General features: G+C 37.6%; 3 protein-coding genes across 3 annotated transcripts in view; 1 reads left to right on the top strand and 2 right to left on the bottom strand.

The window, feature by feature from the left end:
- Nucleotides 1–312: 312 nt before the first annotated feature.
- On the bottom strand, nt 313–9,945 carry LOC144659717 (tetratricopeptide repeat protein 19, mitochondrial-like). Its single transcript, XM_078520213.1, has 10 exons — nt 9,702–9,945; nt 7,473–7,573; nt 6,779–6,952; nt 5,773–5,811; nt 5,346–5,402; nt 4,481–4,542; nt 4,106–4,192; nt 2,472–2,607; nt 2,178–2,340; nt 313–608 (listed from the first exon to the last, which is right to left on the bottom strand). Exons 1-10 carry the CDS (start codon nt 9,943–9,945, stop codon nt 484–486), a joined length of 1,188 nt encoding a protein of 395 aa, XP_078376339.1. The 3' UTR covers nt 313–483.
- Nucleotides 9,946–10,098: 153 nt separating this feature from the next.
- On the top strand, nt 10,099–18,899 carry LOC144659714 (BRCA1-associated RING domain protein 1-like). The gene is given in 15 exon segments (XM_078520210.1): nt 10,099–10,233; nt 10,374–10,430; nt 11,047–11,285; nt 12,495–12,908; nt 12,911–13,173; nt 13,175–13,358; nt 13,811–13,932; nt 14,082–14,162; nt 14,768–14,943; nt 15,338–15,464; nt 15,901–15,957; nt 16,065–16,128; nt 16,220–16,321; nt 16,615–16,733; nt 17,869–18,899. Coding segments are annotated over 15 exon segments (2,457 nt in total). The 5' UTR covers nt 10,099–10,165; the 3' UTR covers nt 18,253–18,899.
- A 2,625-nt stretch (nt 18,900–21,524) lies between these two features.
- LOC144659710 (integrin alpha-3-like) overlaps nt 21,525–23,468 on the bottom strand; it is a 32,510-nt gene continuing 30,566 nt past the window's right edge. The window contains exons 30-31 of the mRNA XM_078520203.1: nt 23,025–23,153; nt 21,525–21,902 (exon numbers count right to left, since the gene is read on the bottom strand). Of these exons, the coding sequence (XP_078376329.1) occupies nt 21,807–21,902; nt 23,025–23,153 (225 nt within the window). The 3' untranslated portion in view covers nt 21,525–21,806. The remainder of the gene's footprint in view (nt 21,903–23,024; nt 23,154–23,468) is intronic.

The following is a 23,468-nucleotide window of genomic DNA, read 5'->3' on the forward strand; positions in this document are numbered from 1 at the left end:
TTCGAAACGAGCCACGGGAGTGTTGATCGAAATGCGAAAACGCATAATAAAGCGACATTTAGCCTTGTTCAGTACTGTCATCCGACAGAGGGGGGCTTATATCCGGGGGGGCTTATAATCGGATGTATTTTTTTGTTTCCAGGTAGATGGGCCTATAACTGGAGGGGCTTATAAGCGGGGGGGCTTATAACCGGAATTTTACGGTATCTTTTCTCTGGCTAGTCTTCTTCAACCTCATGAATTATTTATGAGAGGCACAGAGATTTTTGCGAAGGGAAGGTGGGCCCCGGACAACCAAAGAATTTATTTACGTTCAGGATGAAGAACGACTTTGTTTTATTTTATATATTTTCTTTTTATCTTAATCACAAGAGCACCATTGTAGTTCACTTATAGTCCTTTGGATACGAATCAGGAATTTGGATATCGTACAAAAATATCTCCAATAAAGCCTTCTCTTCGTTAAGAAATCAGCTCAAGTCACTAAGAAGCTTTACTATCCATCTCAGCCAAACTGTCTTTTATCATTTCTTTAGTTTCTTCGTCCTTTGCCTCGTTTGCTAGTTTTAGTGCGCTCATGAGAGCTTCCTTGGCTTTTAACACATTCCCTAAAAGAAGAAAAAAGTGTTTTCATTAAATAATCAGCAACAATTATTAGCTACAGTAGAATTTTTCTTAATTGTCCAATAAAGCTGAGTGAAATCCCGATTTTCGAATCCCCGGTTTTCCGAATCTCCCAATTTCTCAGACCTATTTTCATTTCCTTTGGATAGTGCTTCTCTGTTACTTTACCCCTGATTCTCGAGCCACCCGATTTTCGAAACAATTTTCGTTTCCTCTGGAGGCTCGAGAAATCGGGATTCTACTCTACTTCTTGGGGGAGCAGGGATGGCGCAGTGATGAGATCGCTCGCCTCCCGCCAATGTGAGTCGGGTACGATTCCCGGACCTGGCGTCATATGTGGGTTGAGTTTGTTGTTGGTTCTCGTCCTTGCTCCGAGGGTTTTTCTCCGGGTTCTTCGGTTTTCCTCCCTCCACAAAAACCAACACTTCCAAATTCCAATTCGATCGGGAATACACGGCTCTACAAGCTTATAGCTTTACTCCTTGCCGTGTCTAAATAAAGGTAAGTTATTTAATTATATTTTTTACTTTACTTCTATGTGCCGGGAACATGAAGCAGCAAGGAGTATTGCTACTCTACCTGGATGGAATACTAGCCCATCGCAGATTACCCCCAGTAGTTTATCAGGTCGTCCTACTGATTATTCACCGAAAATCATTTATACACCTCGGTAGAGAGAGAGATTGTGAGAGTTAAGTATCTTTCCCAAGGGCACAACATAATGCCGGATCACAAAGGGGGGAGGGGTGGTGGCCAGGGCCAGCCCTATCGTTACACTTCTGGGAGCCCTAACATTATTTTGCTGTAAAGCACAAAGCCTGAGCTGAAAACGTTTGCCACAAAGCTTTGGCCCTTAATTTTGAACCCTTTAAGCCCCGAGGCGACTGGTTTATTTTCTTAAATCAATAAATATTAAATGGATGTCCATGTATGATACACCATTTGAAAGGTATTGATCAGAATAGTTCATAAAACGTCAACAAAATTAATAATAAAAAAGTAATGGCCTTGAAAGAAATGGCTTTAAAACGTAAAAAGAAAAAGGTTTAAAAATGTGTGTATCTCTGTATATAGTAGGTATACCCCTACACTATAGCTTATTGTGCAGCTCTCAGTGTTGTGGTTAATTTCAGTTATGTTGCATCTCACATACGTATCAGGAAAAAAGTTTCAAAAGTTATAGGGGTGGTCAATCAAGTCACAAACAGGGGGGAAGAACAATTTTATGTTTTCAAAATGCAGATCTTTCCAAGGGAACTTTGGTGGCAAAAATTCAAATTGATCAGACAAATATTGACCAAGTTATGACCTCGTGCGTCAAATGGCGCTATCAAAGCCCTTAAACAAAATTGGGACTCTTGAGCTCAGACCACTCAATGACCCAGCGAGTGTTTGTAGTTGGTCAGCAAACTGCACTAGCTTGGTTGTAGACTTTCTAAAAGTTGTTCCCTTTGCGCTTGCTTTCATGCTTCACGCTCTGTGGTCTTGACTTGTAGGCAAGTCTAGCTAGGTTGCTGCAATATGGGAAACAATAATTTGAAAGTCTATTATACCTTCCAAATTGAGTATTGTTCCTAGATTGGCCATAAATTGAGAGAGATGAGTGTTTTGAGTCTTCTCAGCAATACGCACTGCTTCTCTGGCCATTTCTTCTGCCAGTTCGTACTTGCCACTTTCTGCGTAAGCCTTTGCTAGGTTATTAAGGATCACAGTTGTCTGAAAACAAAAACATTGTAATTTATAATAACAGATTGGGAGGATAACTAATGCAGATAAAAATTGTTGCAGTGCTAAAAGGTTGGATAGGCATTAGGGTAGTAGGGTTTTCCCTCCTGTACCATCCATACCTGTTCATGATCCTCACCCAACACCTCTTTAGAAACTTTTAGTGCCCTTGACAACAGCTGGGCAGCCTGTGCAGGCTGGTCCTGTGACAGGAGGTAGGTACCCCACCCTTCCAGGCACACGCCTAACAGCGCCTTACTGAAAAAAAGCACATATTTTAGAGTGTTTTTCACTTAAGTGTCGAAAGTAATTTGTGTTTGCTTTGGTTTTGCATTACTAAGCTAAGTGATTGGTTTAAAACTCTCGCGCCACTTTCTTAGCCAATCGGAAGTAAATCCAAAACCAATCGTGACTCGCTCACGCACGTTTTCCCACGCTTCGTGCCGGCTACGTGCATTTGATTCGAGTTTTGATTGGCTGACTGGTTGGTCTGTGTCTTGTGTGATTGGCCAGAGTAATTACTTTGGTTTTGGTTTTACTACACTCAATTGAAAACTACTCTACTAGCAAGTTCTAACTCAAGCATAATTTCAAGAAGGGTGCAGGGTTCAACATTTGATTTTTGTTTTGGGGATACCTAGGTGGGGGGAAATCGCAGGATGCTAGCCTGCAATGCAGGCATATTTTAGCGAGCAAATGCTTTTTGATCGGGCAAGTGCCATCTTGGATTTGTATTCAGGAGAGGATTGGGGAGAGGAGAAAAGGCATCCCAGGGAGTAGGAGTGATGCTGAATGTACAGGCGTATTTTAGTGAGTGAACGCATTTTGATCAGGCAAGTGCCCTCATCCAACATGGCAGTGAATCTACTTGATCGCAAGCTAATACTCTCATGTGCTAATGGAAAACGCCTGAACTGCAGGCTGCAGGATGCTAGAAATCCTAACCTGCAAGCAGGGTCACACCTGGATTAAACATGCATGCAATAAAGCAGCAAAAATGAGTACACAAGTAAAGCAAGATGAAATTAGACAGGATCCACCACTCTGCAAAAAGACAGGTCTCTTCATCATGTACCCCAACCCCCTCCCCCCCCCCCTTCCCCACCTTAAAAGATGGTGCCTTGTTTGTATAGTTCCCACTCTATCAGGAGTAGAAACCAAAAAAAAAGATTCAAGCCTCCTTGTGCCATTTCTTCAGCAATGCAAGCTTCCTGCACACCTGATATGAAAGTCTTAACTCAAATTTTGAGCCCATAAATTTTGTCCATTTGGCTAATCAGACAGGTGGTAACTTGCATAGCCCCCCTACCCTACACAAGGTAGGTCCTTGTCAAGTACACTTGCTATGACCACTTCCCTAAATTCTCCTCTCAGCTCAACTGCCACTGAGAGGTAAGTGTGCCCTGAAGTTAGGGGGGGGGGGACTCCTGTATGAAAGGGATGGGAATGGTCATTGTCTCGCTAAGGGTTGTAAATTACAGGTTTTAGTCTCACTCAGAATGCTCAGGACAGAATGCGATATTTTAAACCACAGAGGTCTTATTTCTAAAGGGTTGCATGTAAAGAGATAAAAAACATCATCATAATGCGTTGGTGGTCAAACAGGCATGAACAAAATGGTATCATTTAGGATCAAAAGGGTGCTTGAGCCACACCCAGATTGAGGTCTAATTCAAATTTTCTGACGACCATCCCAGTCCCTTTCATATGTGAGTCTCCCCAACCCCCAAGCCAGCCAAGTGTACTAATTTCTGACCTGTTGTCTGTTGCATCTGGAGTCTTGTTTACTTTCTTTTGTATGGTATCAGTGGTCCACTGGAAGCCTTGTATAGCTAGATCATGCCTTCAAGTAATAAAATACTATTGTTTACGCTAAGGAGTGATCTGCAAAGTACATGATCAAAGCTTGAGTCTGTTTTGTTCAATAGAGAATGGAACAAGCCTGGAGTCTCATTAACTAGCAATAACTATTAATGCTGGTTTTGTTTTATTTGTAGCAATACTTTAGTAATTTGGATGGGCTGTTGTGTAGTTAATGAACAGAAACACTTTTTTAAACAAGTTGCTAAACATTATGGATATGATATTTATGTTCAATAACATTACTACTGGTAACAGTACTATTTCTTACTTGTCTTGGTGAGCACACGCTATGGAGAGCTTGAGTGACACTTCAACAACACTATCATCATCCTAATATGGACAGAATAATATTAAAAATAAAATAAAATAAAAGGTTGCCTAGACAAGTGACGCATACTGCCAGAGCTTGTCCCCATTTTGATAGCACTAAGCGGCTAGGAATATTTCTACTTCCCCCTGAATGGGATGCTTGTCCATCACAGGGTCCCCCCCCCAACATTTATACACCTGGGTGGAGAGAGGCACCATGAGAGTAAAGAGTCTTGCCCAAGAGCACAACACAGTGACCCTGGCCAGGGCTCGAACCCAGAACAATCGCTCGGAGTCCAAATTTTTAAAAAACTAAGTGTCACCAAAAAATTGATGTGAGTCGCTCTTTCAAAATACCGGTAATTGCGAAATCAAGTTGTTGTGAAAATTTTGTGTAATAAGGTAACAGCTGCTTCTTGTTTGTATACTTTACTGTTTATTCTGATGTAGACATGAGAGAAAGTTTGGGAGAATTCAAAATGACTTATTGTTTGGCTCCACAAAATTTCTGTAGAACTTCCTATCATGTCTGCATCTAGCCTGTTCGGTTTGTGGGGAAGGGCGAAAAGAAAGGGCAAATTCCTCCCCCATCGTCTTTTCTTTGCTTGCCTGCTTTTTTTTCACTCTTCCCCACAAATGGAGAGCCTGGAACAGGCTAGCCTGTATCAATAATGGGGATTTTCTATCTCTTAAATACTTACTGGTTCAGTGGTTGAATTTTCTTTATGTACATGGCTAGCCTTGATTGCTACTTCTCACTGAAAATTACTTTTAACACATCAACTCATAACGAGCATTTTCTAATTAACAGTTGAGTCACTAACCTTTGCAGTTTCTGATGACAAAAGGTCTCTCAGTAAAAGGCGGAAATAGTGCTCTGCCTAGACCAACAGAAAGTTCCATTCAATATAAAGTCACAAATATACTCAGGTACAAATTATTATAATTATTTTTTTTTATTTATTTAAAGATATTAGTTGAAGAGTTGTGAAGAACCAACATAACAATGAATCGTCAACATTACAATGAATCACTTCTCCAGCTAGCTAAAAATCAAAGCAATGCATCTTAGCCAAAAGTAGTTTACCGGTAAGTGATTTTATTTCTCTTTGTAATTCAGGGGGTGTAGGTCTGCTGAGTTTAAATTTGACCTTTAAACCACTAAGGAGTAAATACAGTTTATTAAATGTACCATATGCTATTTTTAAATTTTGTTTTTACAAAAATGCTTTTGACATGTACATACTGTACCTCACTCCATTTTTGAAGCTCAAATGAGAGATTCGCTAACTGCAGATAGAACAATAACAAAAATGACTTATTAATATTTTTTCTCATTCCCTTAAATAGCCTCTGTTAATAAAGACATTTGTATACTGTAAATCCTTTTAGGCCCCATCCACACTGATCCGGGTAAATTTGAAAATGCATCTTTTTTTCTCCAGTTAGGCCAACCGTCCACACTGAAACGGTGTTTTCGGTCACCGAAAACTGAGCTTTTCAAAAACGCTCACCAATGAGCATTTGGACTTGGAGCGTGAAATAGTGTATTTTTATATTTTATTGTAAATAATTTTAGAGGGCCACTGGTTTGTTAGTATTTTTTATGTTATTTTTAGTGCTACCCTCGTTAAATAGAGACTTTACTTTTACTTTTACTTACTAATGAAGCGTATCGTTTTCAAATTTACCCGGGTTAATGTGGACGGAAAACATTTTACGCGGCGTTTTCAAATTTCTCCGTTTTCAAATTTACCCGGGTCAGTGTGGACGGGGCCTTAATCTTGAAAGTTCTCCACAGTCATGTTATCTTTCTCCCTCTTTCTATCTAGGCTGATCCTTGCCGTATGCACCTGATATGTGTCACATACAAGTCATGTGTATGAACCTAGTGAATGACTTGTTCCCCAGATCTCCCTGTAGTACAGTGCACGTCGTGAACCATCAAGACTTTTCTTTTTACAATTTTATAATTACCGTGATCTACCAATAATGACTGAATTCTCTCTCTCTTAACGGACACCTAAGACGGACACTTGGTGTTGGTTACATCATTGCCGTTTTTCAGTCATTTTGCTGTTAGTAACTAAACTCCCTATAAGACAGACACTTCTTTAAGACAAACAGATGCAGCGGTATCCGGTCCTGACGGTGTACATTTTAAAGGGAGTTGACTGTAATCAGAAAGAAGAATTTATATCTTGAGCCTGATCAGTGTAAACGGGTTAAATTAAGCAGAAGAACTTTTCTGCCTTACCTGGTCCAACACATATGTCAGATATTTTTGTATTTTAGTTTTATCCTTTTCTTCTGGTTCACTTAAATCTTCAGGTGGACGTTTTCTTATTTCCTCCAGGTAATCATGTATCAGTCCAAGGGCTTCGTTTAACAATTTGATAGATTGAACTTTGTCCCCATCAATGGCTTTTTTCTACAACAATAAAAGTTCCTATTAAGGTACAACCACTATGGGGCTCTGAAACTTTATTTAAGACGACAACTGAGGGTATGAAGAACACCAATTCTGGAAGAACAAAATACTCTATGTACATGATCAATGGCTACCAAGAATGTAGAAAGGGCTTAAAAATAACAAGCCATAAAATATTAATATTGTACGATGGCCGTCTAGGGCTTCTCCTCGCTTTGCTTTGCTTTGTGTGGCTTCACATAAAAGTACTCGTCCTGAATTTATTTTATATTTCTTGCTCTGTTTCTTTAAGTTTATCTGGATATCTCATATCAGAATTAAGTATACTCGAGTCTCTGTTTTTGTATAGTCAGAACCGGTATTATGAGAATTTAATAAAATGACAGAACAGATGTCAAAATCGGGATTTTCCCTATCTCAATCACATATTGGTCGGGATTTGGGATTTTCAAGCAAAATCAGGGTAATCCTGACAAAATTTGGGATGGTTGGACAGTCTGAGTTAGAGTAATCTATGTACCTTGGCCATCTTTAACTTGTACTGAAGTTCAGGAGGTCTCTGTTTTCTATTCTTTGTTTTCTTATATTCTGTGACAGTGAAAACAAGGAGCCCTCCAAGTCCTGTTTAATAAACACATTAATTTTGTTAGGACTGACAACTGAAGGAGTCCTCATAATAGTCTGCTGCTTCCAATTAGTTAACCTGAAATCATACCCTCCCTCCCTACTACTGCTGCGGGGGAAGGAGGGCATGATACATTTGCTTGTCGAAAGTTATGTAAAAAAGCCAGATTCTGGTTTTTTTGTCTGATTGGTCGAGAAACAATACTCAATGGAGCAGTGTGGACTGATTGGTTGTCGTATATCAACAAGACTTCCGGTCAGAAGCTGGTAATGGCAAAGACGAGTCACGTTTACTGCGAGGACGAGTTCTTTTCTACGTTAGCTGAAGCCCTAACAGATATCAAGTGTAACTCTCTGAAGGCAGAACAAATAGAGTGAGCGACAATGCGTAATAATTTTGGTTCCGTGAAGATGTTTTTGTTGTTCTTCGAAAACAATATCCCAGAGATGTTGGAATGTTTACAAAAGCGATCGATCCTATCTGCCGTAAAACAGCTTGTCGGTGAATTCCTTTTTGTGAGTGTGTAAGCTGAAATAAAGGGACGGCATCCAGTACAACTGATAAAAATATGTTCACAAGCGCCATCTCACCTTGCTACTAAAAGCATTTTTATCTCAACACGGCGAAGTTTAAATACAGGCTGTACATATGTACAATTTTTCTCCAGACGTTTTTCACGCCTTGTGGAAATCCGAGTCTCGAATTTGCCGCCAACTACAAAGAGTGGTTTGACAGTTCGACGACACATTAGTTTATTTAAATTAGGGGGCGGCTGGCGGCCGGTTAAATAAATGTATCAGGCGTTCTTTTTTCCCTCTCGCTTTCGTAAAAAGAAAAAAAGAACGCCTGATCGCAGGTTACCAATTAGTCTGAGAAGTGTATTTAGTAAACTTAGACTTTTATATTACTCACATTACTCCCACCCTCAAGGACCTGCACTGGCTTCCTGTCAATTCACGCATCGTTTTTAAGATCCTATTTTAACGCCTATAAACCAGCTCGTTCTCTTCGATCATCTGGCCAATTACTCTTACAAGTTCTGTCGTGAAAACATGTTCATACGGTCAAAGATACTTTTCTTTTTACGCCACGAAACTTTGGAACGAGCTACCTTTTTATATCAAGCAGTCTGAGACTATAGCGATTTTTAAAAAGAACCTTAAAACATTTCTTTTTTGTAATAGTTTTTAACCTAGTCAAAGATGTTAATAATTGCATGTTTTAGTTAGATTTTTTTTACTCTTTTTATCTTAGTACTGAATTTCTGTATCTAACATCGTTCTTGCTTTTATCATTTTTATCCTTTTAATCCTATACAATTGTAAGCGCATTGAGAATTTTAAATGCGCAATAAGAACCTTTTTATTATTATTATTATTATTATTATTATTATTATTATTATTATTATTATTATTATTATTATACTGTGAAGCATTTCTGTGGATTCATGCACTATATTGTCTATGCGATTTCTCTTCAATTTACTTGTTTAAGAATCTCTGAACACCTAGAAATATTGGCAGATGGTCTTGACTGGCCCGGTGTCTGACATTTGCAGAATGCAGAACACAGAATAGACATGCAGAATCACTCCGGATACCTACTATGCACTCTGGTTAGCCTACTATCCACTTCGGTTAGCCTGAATAGCACTAAGGTTAACCTGTTTATGGTTAGCTCTTAATAACGGAAATGGTAACACAATGTATTCTCTTAGTCTGCATGCCAGACACTGCAACTAGCCTGCCATCGCATGTAATAACCTGTTGACAACCCGTCGATCCATGAAGGATCCTTACCACCGTTGACGATCTATTACAGATCAGTACCGGTATATAGGACATGTTCTCCTAATGAAAGTTGCTGATAAGATCTGATAAGCTAAGGGACCAGTCAGGGGGAGGAGTGGTGGAAATGAAGAGAGTCGTTCAAATTCTCCTAACCCTCCCCTTTGTGAAGCACTCCCTTAATTGAATATTCAGTATAAATGCATAAATGTGCCTCATCCCTTTTACCCTGAATAAATCATTGAGCCTGGACCCCTATTTGCACCCTCCTCTAAATAATGACCGGTCCCTAGCTAGCATAAGCTTACTGTACATCATCAACACACATGTATCTTACCAACTATAAAAATAGCCCATAGCTCATCAGGAATATTTCTCCCTATCCGTCTTAGTCTGCTGTCTTGTGCAAAATTCGAACGCTGAAAAACTGTCGGAAATAAACGTTCCCGCGAGGCACATGTGCCGGTATTCAGTCTTGTTCCATAACTTGTTCTTTTACTGCATGTCGTAAAACGTCTTGAATTTAAAACACACTTGTTGCTGTCAGTAACAAGTTTCCAACATCTTCGGACACGTTGCATTACAAAATCGATCCAATTTAGCACCAAAACGAGTGGAAATATCTTGAAAACACTTCGCGCAAATTGTCCGCCATCTTAGCTTGGTTACATAGGCAATCAAAGGCTAGGTTACGTAGGCACAACGCGAGCGCGGGAATTTTGTAAGAGTTTGACTCTGTTTTGCTTCGGCTTGTCGTCCAAGTTTTTGATTTTCCTTTCTCTTTAATTGAAAACTGTTGAAATGATTGGATGGCAGAACACAAGGAACGCTTTAGGAAAGCTTGAGGAACTGTTAAAATGCAAAGTTTGGTGAGTATTTACTCAGATTTATTCGAGGTACAAGACATGCATAGCCATGGACAGGCTGCATGGAGCAGTTATCAGTTTATTGACGTTGTTCGCCTTTTAACTTCTTGAATGAGCTTATATTTACTCTTGCTTCTTTTTAGTTTAAATCTGGTGACCGATCCTTGTTCTCTTCAAGCTTGTGATCACATCTTTTGTCGGTACGTGTTAAAATACTGAAGATTAAATACATAATCCTTATAATTCAGGGATATGTATTTAAAAAATCAACAGGGGTTTTGAAGGGGATTTTTTATAATTACAATTCAAAACAAAAGTAATACAGAGTAAAGAATAATATGAAATAATATTAATAACATAAGCTTTAAATCATTGGAGGCTCGCAAAAGACTGAAAAGAGGGCTACAGTAGGAAAATGCCATTATTTTAGATCCACCTCACCCCCTTCATAGATAACGTAATTCAAAATTCAAAACTTCCCCCTGAGAAAAAAAATATGATTCAGACAAACCCAATTCAAGATTAAAGAATGACAATGGTGCAACCCCCTCAGAAGTCGAAGTGACTTTCAAAACCTCTTCAAAGAATCTTGTCTACAGGAAGTGGGGGGGGGGGGGGGGAGGTGAGGTGGATATAAATTGAAATGATAAGATAAGATAAGATAACTTTATTTATACATGGTTTTTCCATCAGTCAATTAAGTTACTGGACTATCTACCTATCTAACTAACTACAAAAATTTACTAACAACAAATTCAAAATAACAAAAGAAAAGTCTGCTTTTCATGGAGGCCGTGTCTAATGCTTCTCTTGCAGTAACTGTGTTGAGAAGTTGGTTGGAGCTGATTCTAAATGTCCAGAATGTGGAGCCTTCGCGTGGGTGAAAGACTTGAAAACCAATCGTCAGCTTGCTAACACTGTCAGCATGTGTACCAAGATGAGACTGCTTGTTGGATCAGCTGATGGCAACAGTGATGACGACGACAATGATCACGATAATGGTGGTGATGTTGATAACAAAGCCATAAATAACACACAGAGAGATAATATACCAGGTAACTATGATGTGATTAATTCAAACTTTTTTAGCAACTTTCACTGATGGTAAAAGCTAAACGTAATGGTGCTCTGTACGAACCAGAGAAAGTAACTGATTCAGTCCAGGATCGGCTCCAGCATTGTGAAATTTATCTCATTTAAATGTACATTAATATTTTATGTCCTTGTTACTTACATGTACCTCCATCAGGCAGTTTATTATAATTATACATAACTTCACTTAACTATATTACAATCACTGTTAAATAAGATAACTAAAGGCCCATACAGATTGAAATCACTACAAAGTTACATACACAAAATCATAACTGCCCTGGAAGTGGGTGGGTGGGAAAATATTGAAATAAAAGCGAAACTGGAAACTGCTAAAGGCCGAGCTCTACGGCACTGCTGCTACGATAGTTAGAAATGTACAATACACTAGTCACAAGAGCTTTGTAAAGTACAAGTATGTCGACATAACATTGTGTAATCATGCTCGTGGATCTATTTTATTGGCTAGTCTAATGTCTTGTGATTTTCATGCCATCTATACAACTATTGCTCAATAGAACTGCATGGTCCGACCAGTGAAACTACTGAGCCGTCTCTTACTGTCTAGATTTATATTAATGGTATTAATATCCACCTTACTTACCTTGACTCATATCCAGGGCTTTGAATTACACTAATAAAAATATTTCCTAACATTTTAACAATCTTTAGTCTTGACTATAATAATAATAATTTCCAAAAAATTTGCAGCAATCTGTTGTTATGTAGGATTGTCTGACTTTGTTTTGATGCTGATTGTGTTAAGATTTGAGCAGGTTAATTGCAAAGTAAGGCTGATTTACAGATGGTACCAAAACTTTGTACAGGTATCAAACCAAGATCTGAGCTAGATCCTAGCTTAAGTTTTACAACCCCTCTAAGTTAAGACCATTTTATTTGCCATGGCGACTAAAATTTTGCAGCTGGCGATTTAATTGGAACCAAAGTCGCCAGCATGGCGACTAAAATAGAGAAGAAGGATTGAAAGCACCAGCTTAACTTAACAACTAAAAATTTCACTGGCAACCAAACTTGAGCAGTCCATGGCCAAATGCCCACTAAGGAAATCAATAAACTTGAAGGTTGTTTTATTTTAATTAAGTTAACCTCGAATTTACTTCAGATTGTTATTCGTATACAAAATATTAATTTTTGTCTTCATTTTCTTTCAGAAGCAGCAGTAGTGTGGGAGGAGACTCAGTCGACCTTTGATCAAGAAATGGACTCCTATCAGTTCTCTTCTCCAGAAGTTGTCTTAGCTGCTACATCAATGAATAAGTGTGATGCCGCAGTACAAGACATAGCTCAAAACAACAAGAAAATACCCAAGAAATCTGTTAAGATTAAGACTTACAGCAGAGCACAGATCAAAATAGCAACAAAGGCCAAGCAAATCGGTGCAGACAGGGCTGATAATGGGAACGAAGAACAACAAGATGGCAACGGTGATGTTGAACAAGTGATACATGATGATAGAAAGTTGTTAACATGCCAAAATGGGATGCTGTCAAGTAGGAAAGAGGATATCAAAGGAAACGCTTTGGAAGACGCTACAAAATTTTCAAGCAATCCACAAGCAGCTAAGAGAGGCAAGCCAAAGAGAAGTGTTTTGGAAAGCAATTAAAGGAGAGGAGATTAAAAAAGACAGTTTCTCCTCCCGATGTTGAGAAAAATGGCCAGAATGATTCCCAATTGGCAGAGAAAGCTGACATTTTGCAGTTTGGATCCAGAGATGAAAGCAAGATCACAGATAAAGATAAAGAGAATGCTGAAGAAAATTCCTTTACAAGGCTGAGATCAAGGAGCTCTGGTACATGTAAGCCTGGGACCTTGATGGCAATGTTCAATAAGGGACCTTTCACATGAAGGGACTCCTAAAGCAGTAAAAAGTGCTCCAAAGACTAGAGCTCAGAAGAGGACGTTCCCTGGAACCCCACTGAATTTTTCAGGAGAGACCGTACCTCAGAATGAACCAGATGTAACCAGGGAGAAGAAAATTACTAAGAATGACAAAGAAACTCCTGTTAAGCCACAAGGTTTGAATCAAAATTTCTCCTCTTACTAGTATAAATGCTTTTCAGCCAACAAGATCTTGCTGAATTTGCAAAAAAAAAAAAAAAAAAAAAAAACAGAAGACATTTGACCTTGTTTGCCAGGTGTGGTATAATCAAACTTTGAATATGCATTTTCCACTGTATGAACACTGCATTTTCTGAAATTGCACTGGGGCATTGGCAAAAATTTCTTTGTTCTTTGAAAACTGCTAAATGCTGTCTGGTCAACGCCTCCCACAAAGTGTTGTTAAGCGCATTAATTAGAGCATATGGAAATGCACTATATAAATACCACATCATCATTATTATTATTTTTGCCATATATGGGTATAATGGAATTTTTACACTCAGTCATGTATAAAACATTGAAACCTGTGTTTGAGGATTGAATTTAGGAATCTTAAAATTTCAAAAATAAATTATTATTATTGCAGGGAATAACAAAAGAAAGGTATCAGGACAGCATTTTTACAGCCCAAAGAATACCACAACTTGCTCTCCTAGTGTAAAGAAAAACAAGCGTGGAGAGACACCACTGCACGTGGCTGCTATTAAAGTAAGAGCACTTTACCATTGAAAGAAATTAACAAAATAATTAATATAATGTGTCAGCAATAATGGACTTGTTGTCAATAAAAGACTAAGAGATGTTTTAAGTAACAATGATGTATTAACATTGCCATAATTTAATAATCACTTTTACAGGGTTGTGTAGAAACTGTTAGAAAGTTACTTGCTGAAGGTGCTGACCCTAACACAAAAGACCATGCTGGCTGGACTCCACTGGTGAGTGCCTTACCGTTGTATTGTTACATTTTTTTAACAATATCGTTAATGATCTAATAAACGCCCAGGGCATCTATTAAATTTTAGGGTTCCTAGGGGAGGCATTAAATAGATGCAAGGCATTTATTAGAGAGAGGGGTTTATTATCTTTAACTGTAACAAGGTCAACATAACAAATAGGATAGGTTGTTTGAAACAAAACAGAGTTGGTGAGTAGGAGACTTATCTTATCTACAGTACGCCAAAGCAAAGACTAGAGATGTCATTCATAGTTCAATATCAATGTTTTCATTGTCATCAGTGGCAACCATGTTGGCTTTGTTGGCCTTCTTGATGTCCAAGTCAAGCAAGAAGCTAACTATATTGCATGATTTTACTCCATGGAGCATTTCCTTGTTTTTGAGAGTTTTTTCTTGGAGGGGGCGTCTATTAGACACGGATTATAAAAAGGGGCGTCTTATACAAACTTGACACTTTAAATTAGGGGAGGCGTTTATTGGATAGTGGGTGTTTATTGGATCGTTTTGGGTACTATGTCAACAATAATTATTGAAATTTATGCCAACAGAACTATTAATTCATATACGATAATTTCTCAATTTTAGCATGAAGCTTGTAACCATGGTTACCTGACTATAACTGAACTGCTACTGGACCATGGTGCCTTGATTGACATTCCTGGTGGGTTTGACCATGACTCGCCGCTGCATGATGCTGTCACCAATGGAAGACTTGACGTAGCTAGACTCTTGGTCTCCAAAGGGGCTCCTCTTAATGTCAGGTGATCAATTCACTCACAGATGTTTCTTGAAACTTTTTTAGCAACAAAAATTTGCTAATAAATTGCTTATTACGAGGGTCTATAAAAGAGTTGTACATTCCGCAAATCACCATGTTTTGTTCTTCCTAGACCGCAAAAATCTTTCGTTTTCTTCTTAAGACTGTAACCACCATAAGTTCTAGGAATGTACCTGCAAACAGACTCTCTAAATTGGCTTAAACTGCCAAACAGCCGGAGTATAATAAACCCCCTATCATAACAACATTACCATGGTGCACCTCCATGAATACATAACTTACATGGGTGGTAAAGAGGAAAAAAATAATGAAATCTTGAACATTTTAAGCAGTAGAGTAACATTAGCCCTGTTACTTTGTTCTATATGTCTTACTAGGAACAAACAAGGGCTCCTTCCAATTGATTATGCAACAACTGAGGAAATGTTGTCCATTTTATCCACATCAACTCCAAACAAAGACAATGAATCATCAACAATGGCCACATCACTACTGAATGGGAAGGTCAGTAAACTGTTGATTTCGAAAACTTATCAATTTATTACTAAAAATTATATATTAATACCGTTTTTTTTTTTTCAATTAGACGCCCCCATCATTTATTTCAAATGTCGCCTGAGGGGCCTATTTTCAACTTTGACTTTGAGACTCTGCATTTACTCTATACCTGGCATTTTATTGAGAAAATATGGTATACTATTTTTGTATTTATGTCGCATGGACTAGCAGTCTGCTGTTGTTTGCAACTGGAGATGGATGCAGGGCATCCGGAATGTCATGTTTTGTAAATTTTAATCTCATCTGTGTTTCTTCTTGAAGATTACATATTTGTTATTAACAATAATTTTATTAGTAAATATTTTTTTGAGCCTGAAATAAAGGAATTTGGTGAACATTCAAGTGTGATATTGTTACTGACGTTTTTTCTAACTTCTTCCAGGGTTCACATGATTCACCAAAAATTCTGTTAGCAACTGGTCTAAACTCAGAACAAAAGGTACAACATGCAATATGAAAATGTTACGTTATAGAAATTATTTCTTTTTCTAAATACACAAGCTGTCATTCACTATAAACTGTTTATATTAAAAAATGATTTTTTAGGCAAATCTGCAAAAGTGTGCAGGAATCCTCAATGCAAGCATCGTCAATGAATTTTCTCTTTCTGGTGAGTAAAATGGGATTACACTGTGACACACAAGCTAACAAAGGCATTTTAAATTAATACTGGACTGTCTTGAATTCTTATTCTGTTGTAGTGACCCATGTTGTGACAGCAACAAGCAACAAAGGTGTTAGCCCAAGGACTATAAAGTACTTGAATGGTGTGTTAACTGGAAAATGGATAGTGAGCTACGAGTGTAAGTTAATATTTTTATGAGTATCACAAAAAATTAATGGAAAATCAGATCCTGGTATAATTATCGTAATTATAAACCATAACCCAGATGCAACTAGTATAAAATAAAAACGGAATTGGTGTATAATATCGAAAATTTCCAAAGTTCTTAGAACATTCCGGGATTCTTAGTTGAAACGATTTATATTACCACTTTTTAAAACCACTGATTAATGGAATTAGAAACATTTTTTTTTAAACTTTCCTAGTCAACTGGTTTCTGATAATTTGTCATCTTGCTGATCTGTTGTACAGGGATACTAAAATGTTTGCGACACAAAACCTGGGTAGATGAAGCACCGCATGAGGTAAGAGGTACAAATGACGCCACTGTGGACACTCCAAGACGAGCTCGCATTAATTCACTTAAACAGGTTAGTTAATTTGATCAGGCGCTATTTTCTTCTCAAACTAGCATTATAAATTATTGCGGTTTTCAGTGAAATGCGAACTCTGAAGTTAAATCCTCGATCAATGGTTTACGCTTTTTGCTGGCGGCAATCAACGGAAAACAGAAGTTCACTTCAACTGGGTCAAAAGGTCACGTCTGTCGGTTGTGATTGGTAGATTTCGATCTTTCTGTTTGTTTCCGTTTTTCATCGTTCGTAAGCTGTCGCCAAAATTATGATTGATGGCAGCCAAAAATGTGATCGTTACTGGTAGTTGAATTTTTAATTTCAGAGTTCGCATTTCACTGGAAACCGCAAAGGTAAATTATCCCAAAAAATTAAATTCTCCCAATTAGAATGCACAGCACAGAGACCATTAAGGAGAATTTTAACATTTCATCAAATTCTGCCAAATTGTACTAATTTGAAGGCACATTGAGACCAGACATCGAGGCCTCAGAGTTTTAACTAAACTAATTAACTAATTAAATTCTCCCAATTAGAATGCACAGCACAGAGACCATTAAGGAGAATTTTAAATTTCAAATTCTGCCAAATTGTACTAATTTGAAGGCACATTGAGACCAGTACATCGAGGCCTCAGAGTTTTAACTAAAAGAAAGAAATGCTGTATTTTTCAACATTGTTTCAAGTGTGTGTGTTGTTGAACTTTTAAATTGGTGTTCATGTTAAATTTGTTTTCAACCTATGGGTAGGTTAATCTTTTCAACATAATGGTAACACTCTTACAATGACATAATATTATACATGTAACAATTTAAATTTACTGGAAGAACATTCCAATTAATTTATTAAAATGTTGTTTAAAGTGATTGTAAGAGTGTTACCTTCAGGTTGAAACATTATTTTAACCAAAAAACCAAATACAGTGGAACCTCGATATAACGATCTTCGATATAACGATATTCCTGATATAACGATGAATATGTTATGTCCCGGCAAAAGTAAAATGTATGGGACAGAACCCCGATATAACGATTCCTCGATATAACGATATAATTTTACTGCCCCCTTGGCATATCGTTATATCGGGGTTCCACTGTATGACCTACATGTACACACTGTTCAAAACATTTTTTTTTTTAAATTTATTTTTCAGCTTCCTGGTCTGTTCGATGGTTGCCAGTTTTACTTTAGTGGCGAATTCTACCCACCCCACCCTTCAAGGGAAGACCTTACTCAGATGGTTAAATATGGTGGAGGCAAGATCCTTTCACGTGAACCAAAGCCAGACGTTGATGAGTCTCTCTGTTTACCAACAGCACGCGAATCTAACAAGGCACCTAACCGTGTTGTTACTTTAGCTCCTGTCGCTTATCATGCAGATCCCAGCTCTAAACAATACCGATGCACACGGTACATTATCTATGATTCACTGGCAGAAAAGAAGCCACACATCTGGAATACTGACTCTGTTTGTAGCATGCCCTTGACGTGGCTTATGGACTGCGCTTCTAACTTTGCAATTCTAGAGTTAGAATAAGATGGTGCCTTTCATCAAGTACAGTCAACTCTCTCCAAGATGGACATTGGGACCAGCACTAAGTCACAATGAGAACTTTCTATTTCAAGTGATTGTATGCTTGTTTGGAAATCTGGTTCACATATTAACTTAGCAATAGAGCCAGGAACTTGAGCTGTATAATGTACATTGATGTTTAGATAATTCAACATGAAATGCAGGGGAACCTAAATGTCAATGTACAATCATTATACAGCACAAGTTCCTGGCTCTATTGCTAAGTTAATATGTGAACCAGATTTCCAAACAAGCATACAACCACTTCGCCACTGACATACAAGCAGATCCAGTCATCACCATGGTGGCAGACACACTTTCTTGTCCCAGGGTGCCTACTCTACGAAATGAGTGTGGCACGGACCAATTTCAAGTGTAGGTGTCTGTCCTAGAGGTGTCCATAAAATTTACAATGTAGAGAAAGTTTACTATAAAATAAAAATAAATTTATTATATATATACTTTATATTTGTTTATGTGTTGTTAGGGCAATCAGTGTTTGTCATGATAAAACAATGGTTTGTACCGGTAACTGATCTTTAAAAATAATATTATGTTAAACACCTATAAAAACTGAATTTTCAGTAGCTCTCTGCTAATGAATTATTTCTCTCTTTAAGTCTATCTTTAAATTGTACAAAAGAAAAAAATCATTATAAATCAGAAGGATTCAAGTAGACACGACATCAACAACAAATTTTAGAAATTCCACTTTTAATGTCTTATTTATCTCATCTATTTGACAATGTAATTTATAATTGAACTGAATTTTGAAAACAACTGTTCTGCAACTGTTCTGACCCAAATGTATGGTTTGCATGTTTTGTTTGCTTACGCAAAAGAACAATCGAAATAATTTTGATGGTTCTTTTACGAAAGAAAACAAAACATGTAGGTTTGACTGTGGCCGAGAAAAATATATGGTGCGAGTTTAGTAGGTGTGCATGACAATAATATAAAAATCTCACACTCTGTAGTACTCTACTCAAGCTTGCTACTACCGTACTTCAGCTGCAATGTTAAGAGCTATTGACAATGCAAATATCACTGTTACTAAAATTAGTTCAATTTAATTTCTTGCAATTTCAGTGTGCAACAAATTGCACAAAAAACTGTTCTCTTTGCCTGAATTTAGTCTCTTAAGGTTTCTTCCTCTACGAGAAAGTACTCTCTACAATATTTTACTCATTTTGTTGAGAGACGTCATTGTAATCTTACATGAGAAACTGACATTTTCCACAGTAGGAAGTTACAGACCAAGATGGCTAAAATTTAGGTTTAAACTTTTTTTAAAAAAACATTATACAATTAATTTTAGCTATCATTAAATAGAAAACAGCTTTTTACGCTTTCAGTATCAATACAATAGGACATTTACACTACAAATTATCAGATTAATAACAATATTTTGTTTTACTATGTAAAAATCACATCCTAGTTGATGATCAAAACATTATTTATAATTTTATCGATTAAAAAAATGACTGTTATTAGCACTTAAACTTTAAGAGAAGAAGAAACAGTGGGCATGACTCAACAAGATAAATTCTGACCTCAATGCAAAGGAAACAATGTTGCACAGCTTACTCTTCAATACAAACAACTTGTTTTTGACTGCCTTGTTTTAGGTATGTAATGTTATTAAAAGCTGCATAGTTACTGGTAACTTTTATGCAAGTAATGCCATCCTTCTGCACTCAACTACATGCTTATATTATTATTAATATTATTAAAAAAACATGCTTAGAAATAACATCTGAAAATACATTAGTAACCTAGTAAAATATTGACATCAGAACAATAAAACGCATACTAACCAATTACATTGGTCACGATCATTTATTGTCATAAGATTTATGAAAAGCAGTGACTAAATATTGTACTCTAAATATGTCCATGGGGGGGACCGCAGGGTGTTCATTAGGCATCGGAGATCGGAGAATTCTCCGGCTACCACGTAGAATTCTCCGGCTAAATTTCAAATGCCTGTACCTATTTTTTATTAAGGTGTGGAAACTTTAAAAATCATTTTCCGGTTACTTTACACTATTCTCCTGCGATTGCAATTCTTAATGAAAACCCTTGGGACCAAACCGGGGTTCCTGCATGGCTTTCAAAATCTGATGCTCTAAGAATCGATCATCTTGTTGTGGTTACATATATTTACTTCTAACAATTTACAATTCCACTGATTAGTTTTAAAATGTTATGAAAATGATGAACTTTGTTTGTGGCCACACAAGAGAATGCAACAAAGTGTAAAGGAAAGTTTAAGCCACAAGGAAAGGACATGCTAGCTTTAGTAGCAGTTTTACTGCAATAACAAAAGCCTTCCAAGGGGTAAAAGGACAAGCAACATGACCCTAAATACTGGTGACACAGGAACATTTTAACAGCGACAAGGGACATCATTATGGCACTGAAATGCGACAGCGACACAATGCAACAGCAACGCAATAGCGGGAAAAACGACAGCGACATTTACAGCTTTTGGCTGGGCGACATTAGTTCTCAGGAACATGTGACATGGCTACCCCCTTGGAAGGCCTCAACAGTGGCCATAATGTCCTTGTCAAGCTGCTATGTAACTAACCTTTGGACACAATGTGTTGTTTTCCAATTTCTATCATTTAACTCAACATTCACAAAATGTGTTTCATCTTCATGTTAAGTTTGTGATCAAGTCACTGAATAAAATTTTCCATGTACACTTGTGACAAACAATCGTAAAAATTCAATGAACAAGGAAAATACCCACGAAACCCAGCATAAAAAACAATTAAAATTAATTTTCTATAAAAAAGGGCTTAACAGTATCAATACAAATTTACATCTTTATAGACTTACAGCAGCCACATTTTGTAAATTACAGTCCAAACTTTCTGGCTCAGACGAAGTCTTGCTAATACACTTCACTGGTACTTTAAATGTCTGATCAAAATGGATTTTCAAGTTGATCCAAGTTTTTAAAAAAGCCAAAAACAAATATTTTCTTAAAATGATGTGAACTTGACTTTTTGGCAACTTGTGACCAAAATGGCCAAAAAAAGTCGTAATCAACTTGGATGCCACTTTATAATTATTATTTGAACCACCAGACCCAAATTGATCCAAGATGATAGCAACAAGTTATTGTCTGCGACAGGGCACGAAATAAACTTTCCATAGCCACTGGCCCAAGCAAGTGGAGCCAACCAAAAATGGGCCAGGAGGACCTGAAGAAGGAAACGGGAAAATACTCCTTCTGTGCCCTGTGCGAGGTCTGTTAATCAGAGATCCAACTTGGATCAACCTGAAAATTCATTTGGCCAGGCATGGCTGGCTTAATAATTATTTACATTCTATCTGTCGCGCTTGAAATTGTCCAATACCATACAGCACAAAGCTTCTCGCAAAGCATTGTCTTGTGGGAGGAACTCATTCTCTGCACGGACTCACAGCAAACTACACCAGTGCTTTTCTGTGATGCCGACTGCATTGCGTTGCCAGCTTCCTTTGACAATGTAATTATTGTTAATTTACGCAGGGTATCCTTTGCCATTGTCCAACATTCCCTCAGCCTCTTCAGGGTTAGTGATGTTCTTGTCATACTTTTGCCGCTTGAAGAATCCCATCTAAAGAAAAATAAGAGTCAAAACATTTAGTTCAAGCATTAAAATAAAATGAATGATTATAACAAGAGTTGATGAACACTATAACAGTGCAAACAACAAAATATGGGTACTGTTTATTATGCTGTGCAAGGTAGGTCTGAATGAAACTGTAGTTCATGACAATTCAAACAAAAGCTTCTGAGCAGTACTTTCATGTGGTACTGTTTATTATGCTGTGCAAGGTAGGTCTGAATGAAACTGAAGTTCATGACAATTCAAACAAAAGCTTCTGAGCAGTACTTTCATGTGGTACTGTTTATTATGCTGTGCAAGGTAGGTCTGAATGAAACTGAAGTTCATGACAATTCAAACAAAAGCTTCTGAGCAGTACTTTCATGTGGTACTGTTTATTATGCTGTGCAAGGTAGGTCTGAATGAAACTGAAGTTCATGACAATTCAAACAAAAGCTTCTGAGCAGTACTTTCATGTGGTACTGTTTATTATGCTGTGCAAGGTAGGTCTGAATGAAACTGTAGTTCATGACAATTCAAACAAAAGCTTCTGAGCAGTACTTTCATGTGGTACTGTTTATTATGCTGTAGGAGACAAGGTGGTTACTGGTAGTTAAAATAACTTTTAAGTCTGCGAATGAAACCCTAGTGTGTGACCATACAAATGAAAGCTACTGAGCAGTACTTTCATGTGGTACTGTTTATTATGCTGTACAAGGTGGTTCTAACTTTTAAGTCTGCGAATGAAACCCTAGTGTGTGACCATACAAATGAAAGCTATTGAGCAGTACTTTCATGTGGTACTGTTTGTTACAATAATTATACAAGATGGTTCTAACTTTTATGTCTGTGAATGGAACCTTGGCATGTGACTATTTAAAATTTAATTCTTCTGAGTTTGGAGTTTTACTCTCTTGGGATCTGGTTCAAGAAGAGAGTAATATTATGTGTATGATCCTACCCTAAATAAGGCGAAGCTAATAAAACAAATAAGATAAAAATAAAATAAAAATACATATAAATTTGGTTATGATTAACAATATTGTGTTCATATAGCACACAATGACTAGCTGATACATCAGTCACCATAATTATTACTTCACACAGTTTTGTACCATGAGCTGTACTCACCTTATACAAACAAAAGACTATCAAGACTAAAAGAAGCACAGCGCCCACAACACAGACAGGTATAACCCACTTGGGGAGTCCTTTAGAGGGTACTGCTACGTCAGCATCTGGGTTCAGCTGTGTGCCAACCTAAATCAACGAAACATGAAAGTGTTATTTTCCACTGGCTGAGTGAAACGAAATAAGTGGAAAATGTTTTTCTCACACACCGCTGGGACCTGGGAAAGGGTCATGTGACTTTTGGCGGGCAGTTGTTTTTGTTGCGTCCGCCATTGCTGACCTTTTCCCACCCACCCGCCCTAAGATTTTTAGTTTGTGCAGTTTTTTTTTAGCTTTGCCATTGAGCAATTTTTCCCTGTGATACAGGACGTACATGTACGGTTTTGTTGAGTTTAAAATAAAGGTCAGGTGGCGCTCGGCCTGGCATGGCTACCAGTGGTGTGT

Source organism: Oculina patagonica, chromosome 7 (genome assembly GCF_052425735.1).
Source record: "Oculina patagonica isolate OP01 chromosome 7, crgOcupat, whole genome shotgun sequence".
Lineage (NCBI taxonomy): Eukaryota > Metazoa > Cnidaria > Anthozoa > Scleractinia > Oculinidae > Oculina > Oculina patagonica.

Bases quoted from the DNA above. Each gene is read 5' to 3' on its own strand.
- LOC144659717 (XM_078520213.1), bottom strand. From the start codon at position 9,945: ATGCAACGTGTCCGAAGATGTTGGAAACTTGTTACTGACAGCAACAAG. The intron at 5,812-6,778 runs GTAAGGCAGAAA...TTCTATCTGCAG, and splicing joins TGACATATGTGTTGGACCAG to TTAGCGAATCTCTCATTTGA. The intron at 5,403-5,772 runs GTACAGTATGTA...CTGTTGGTCTAG, and splicing joins AGCTTCAAAAATGGAGTGAG to GCAGAGCACTATTTCCGCCT.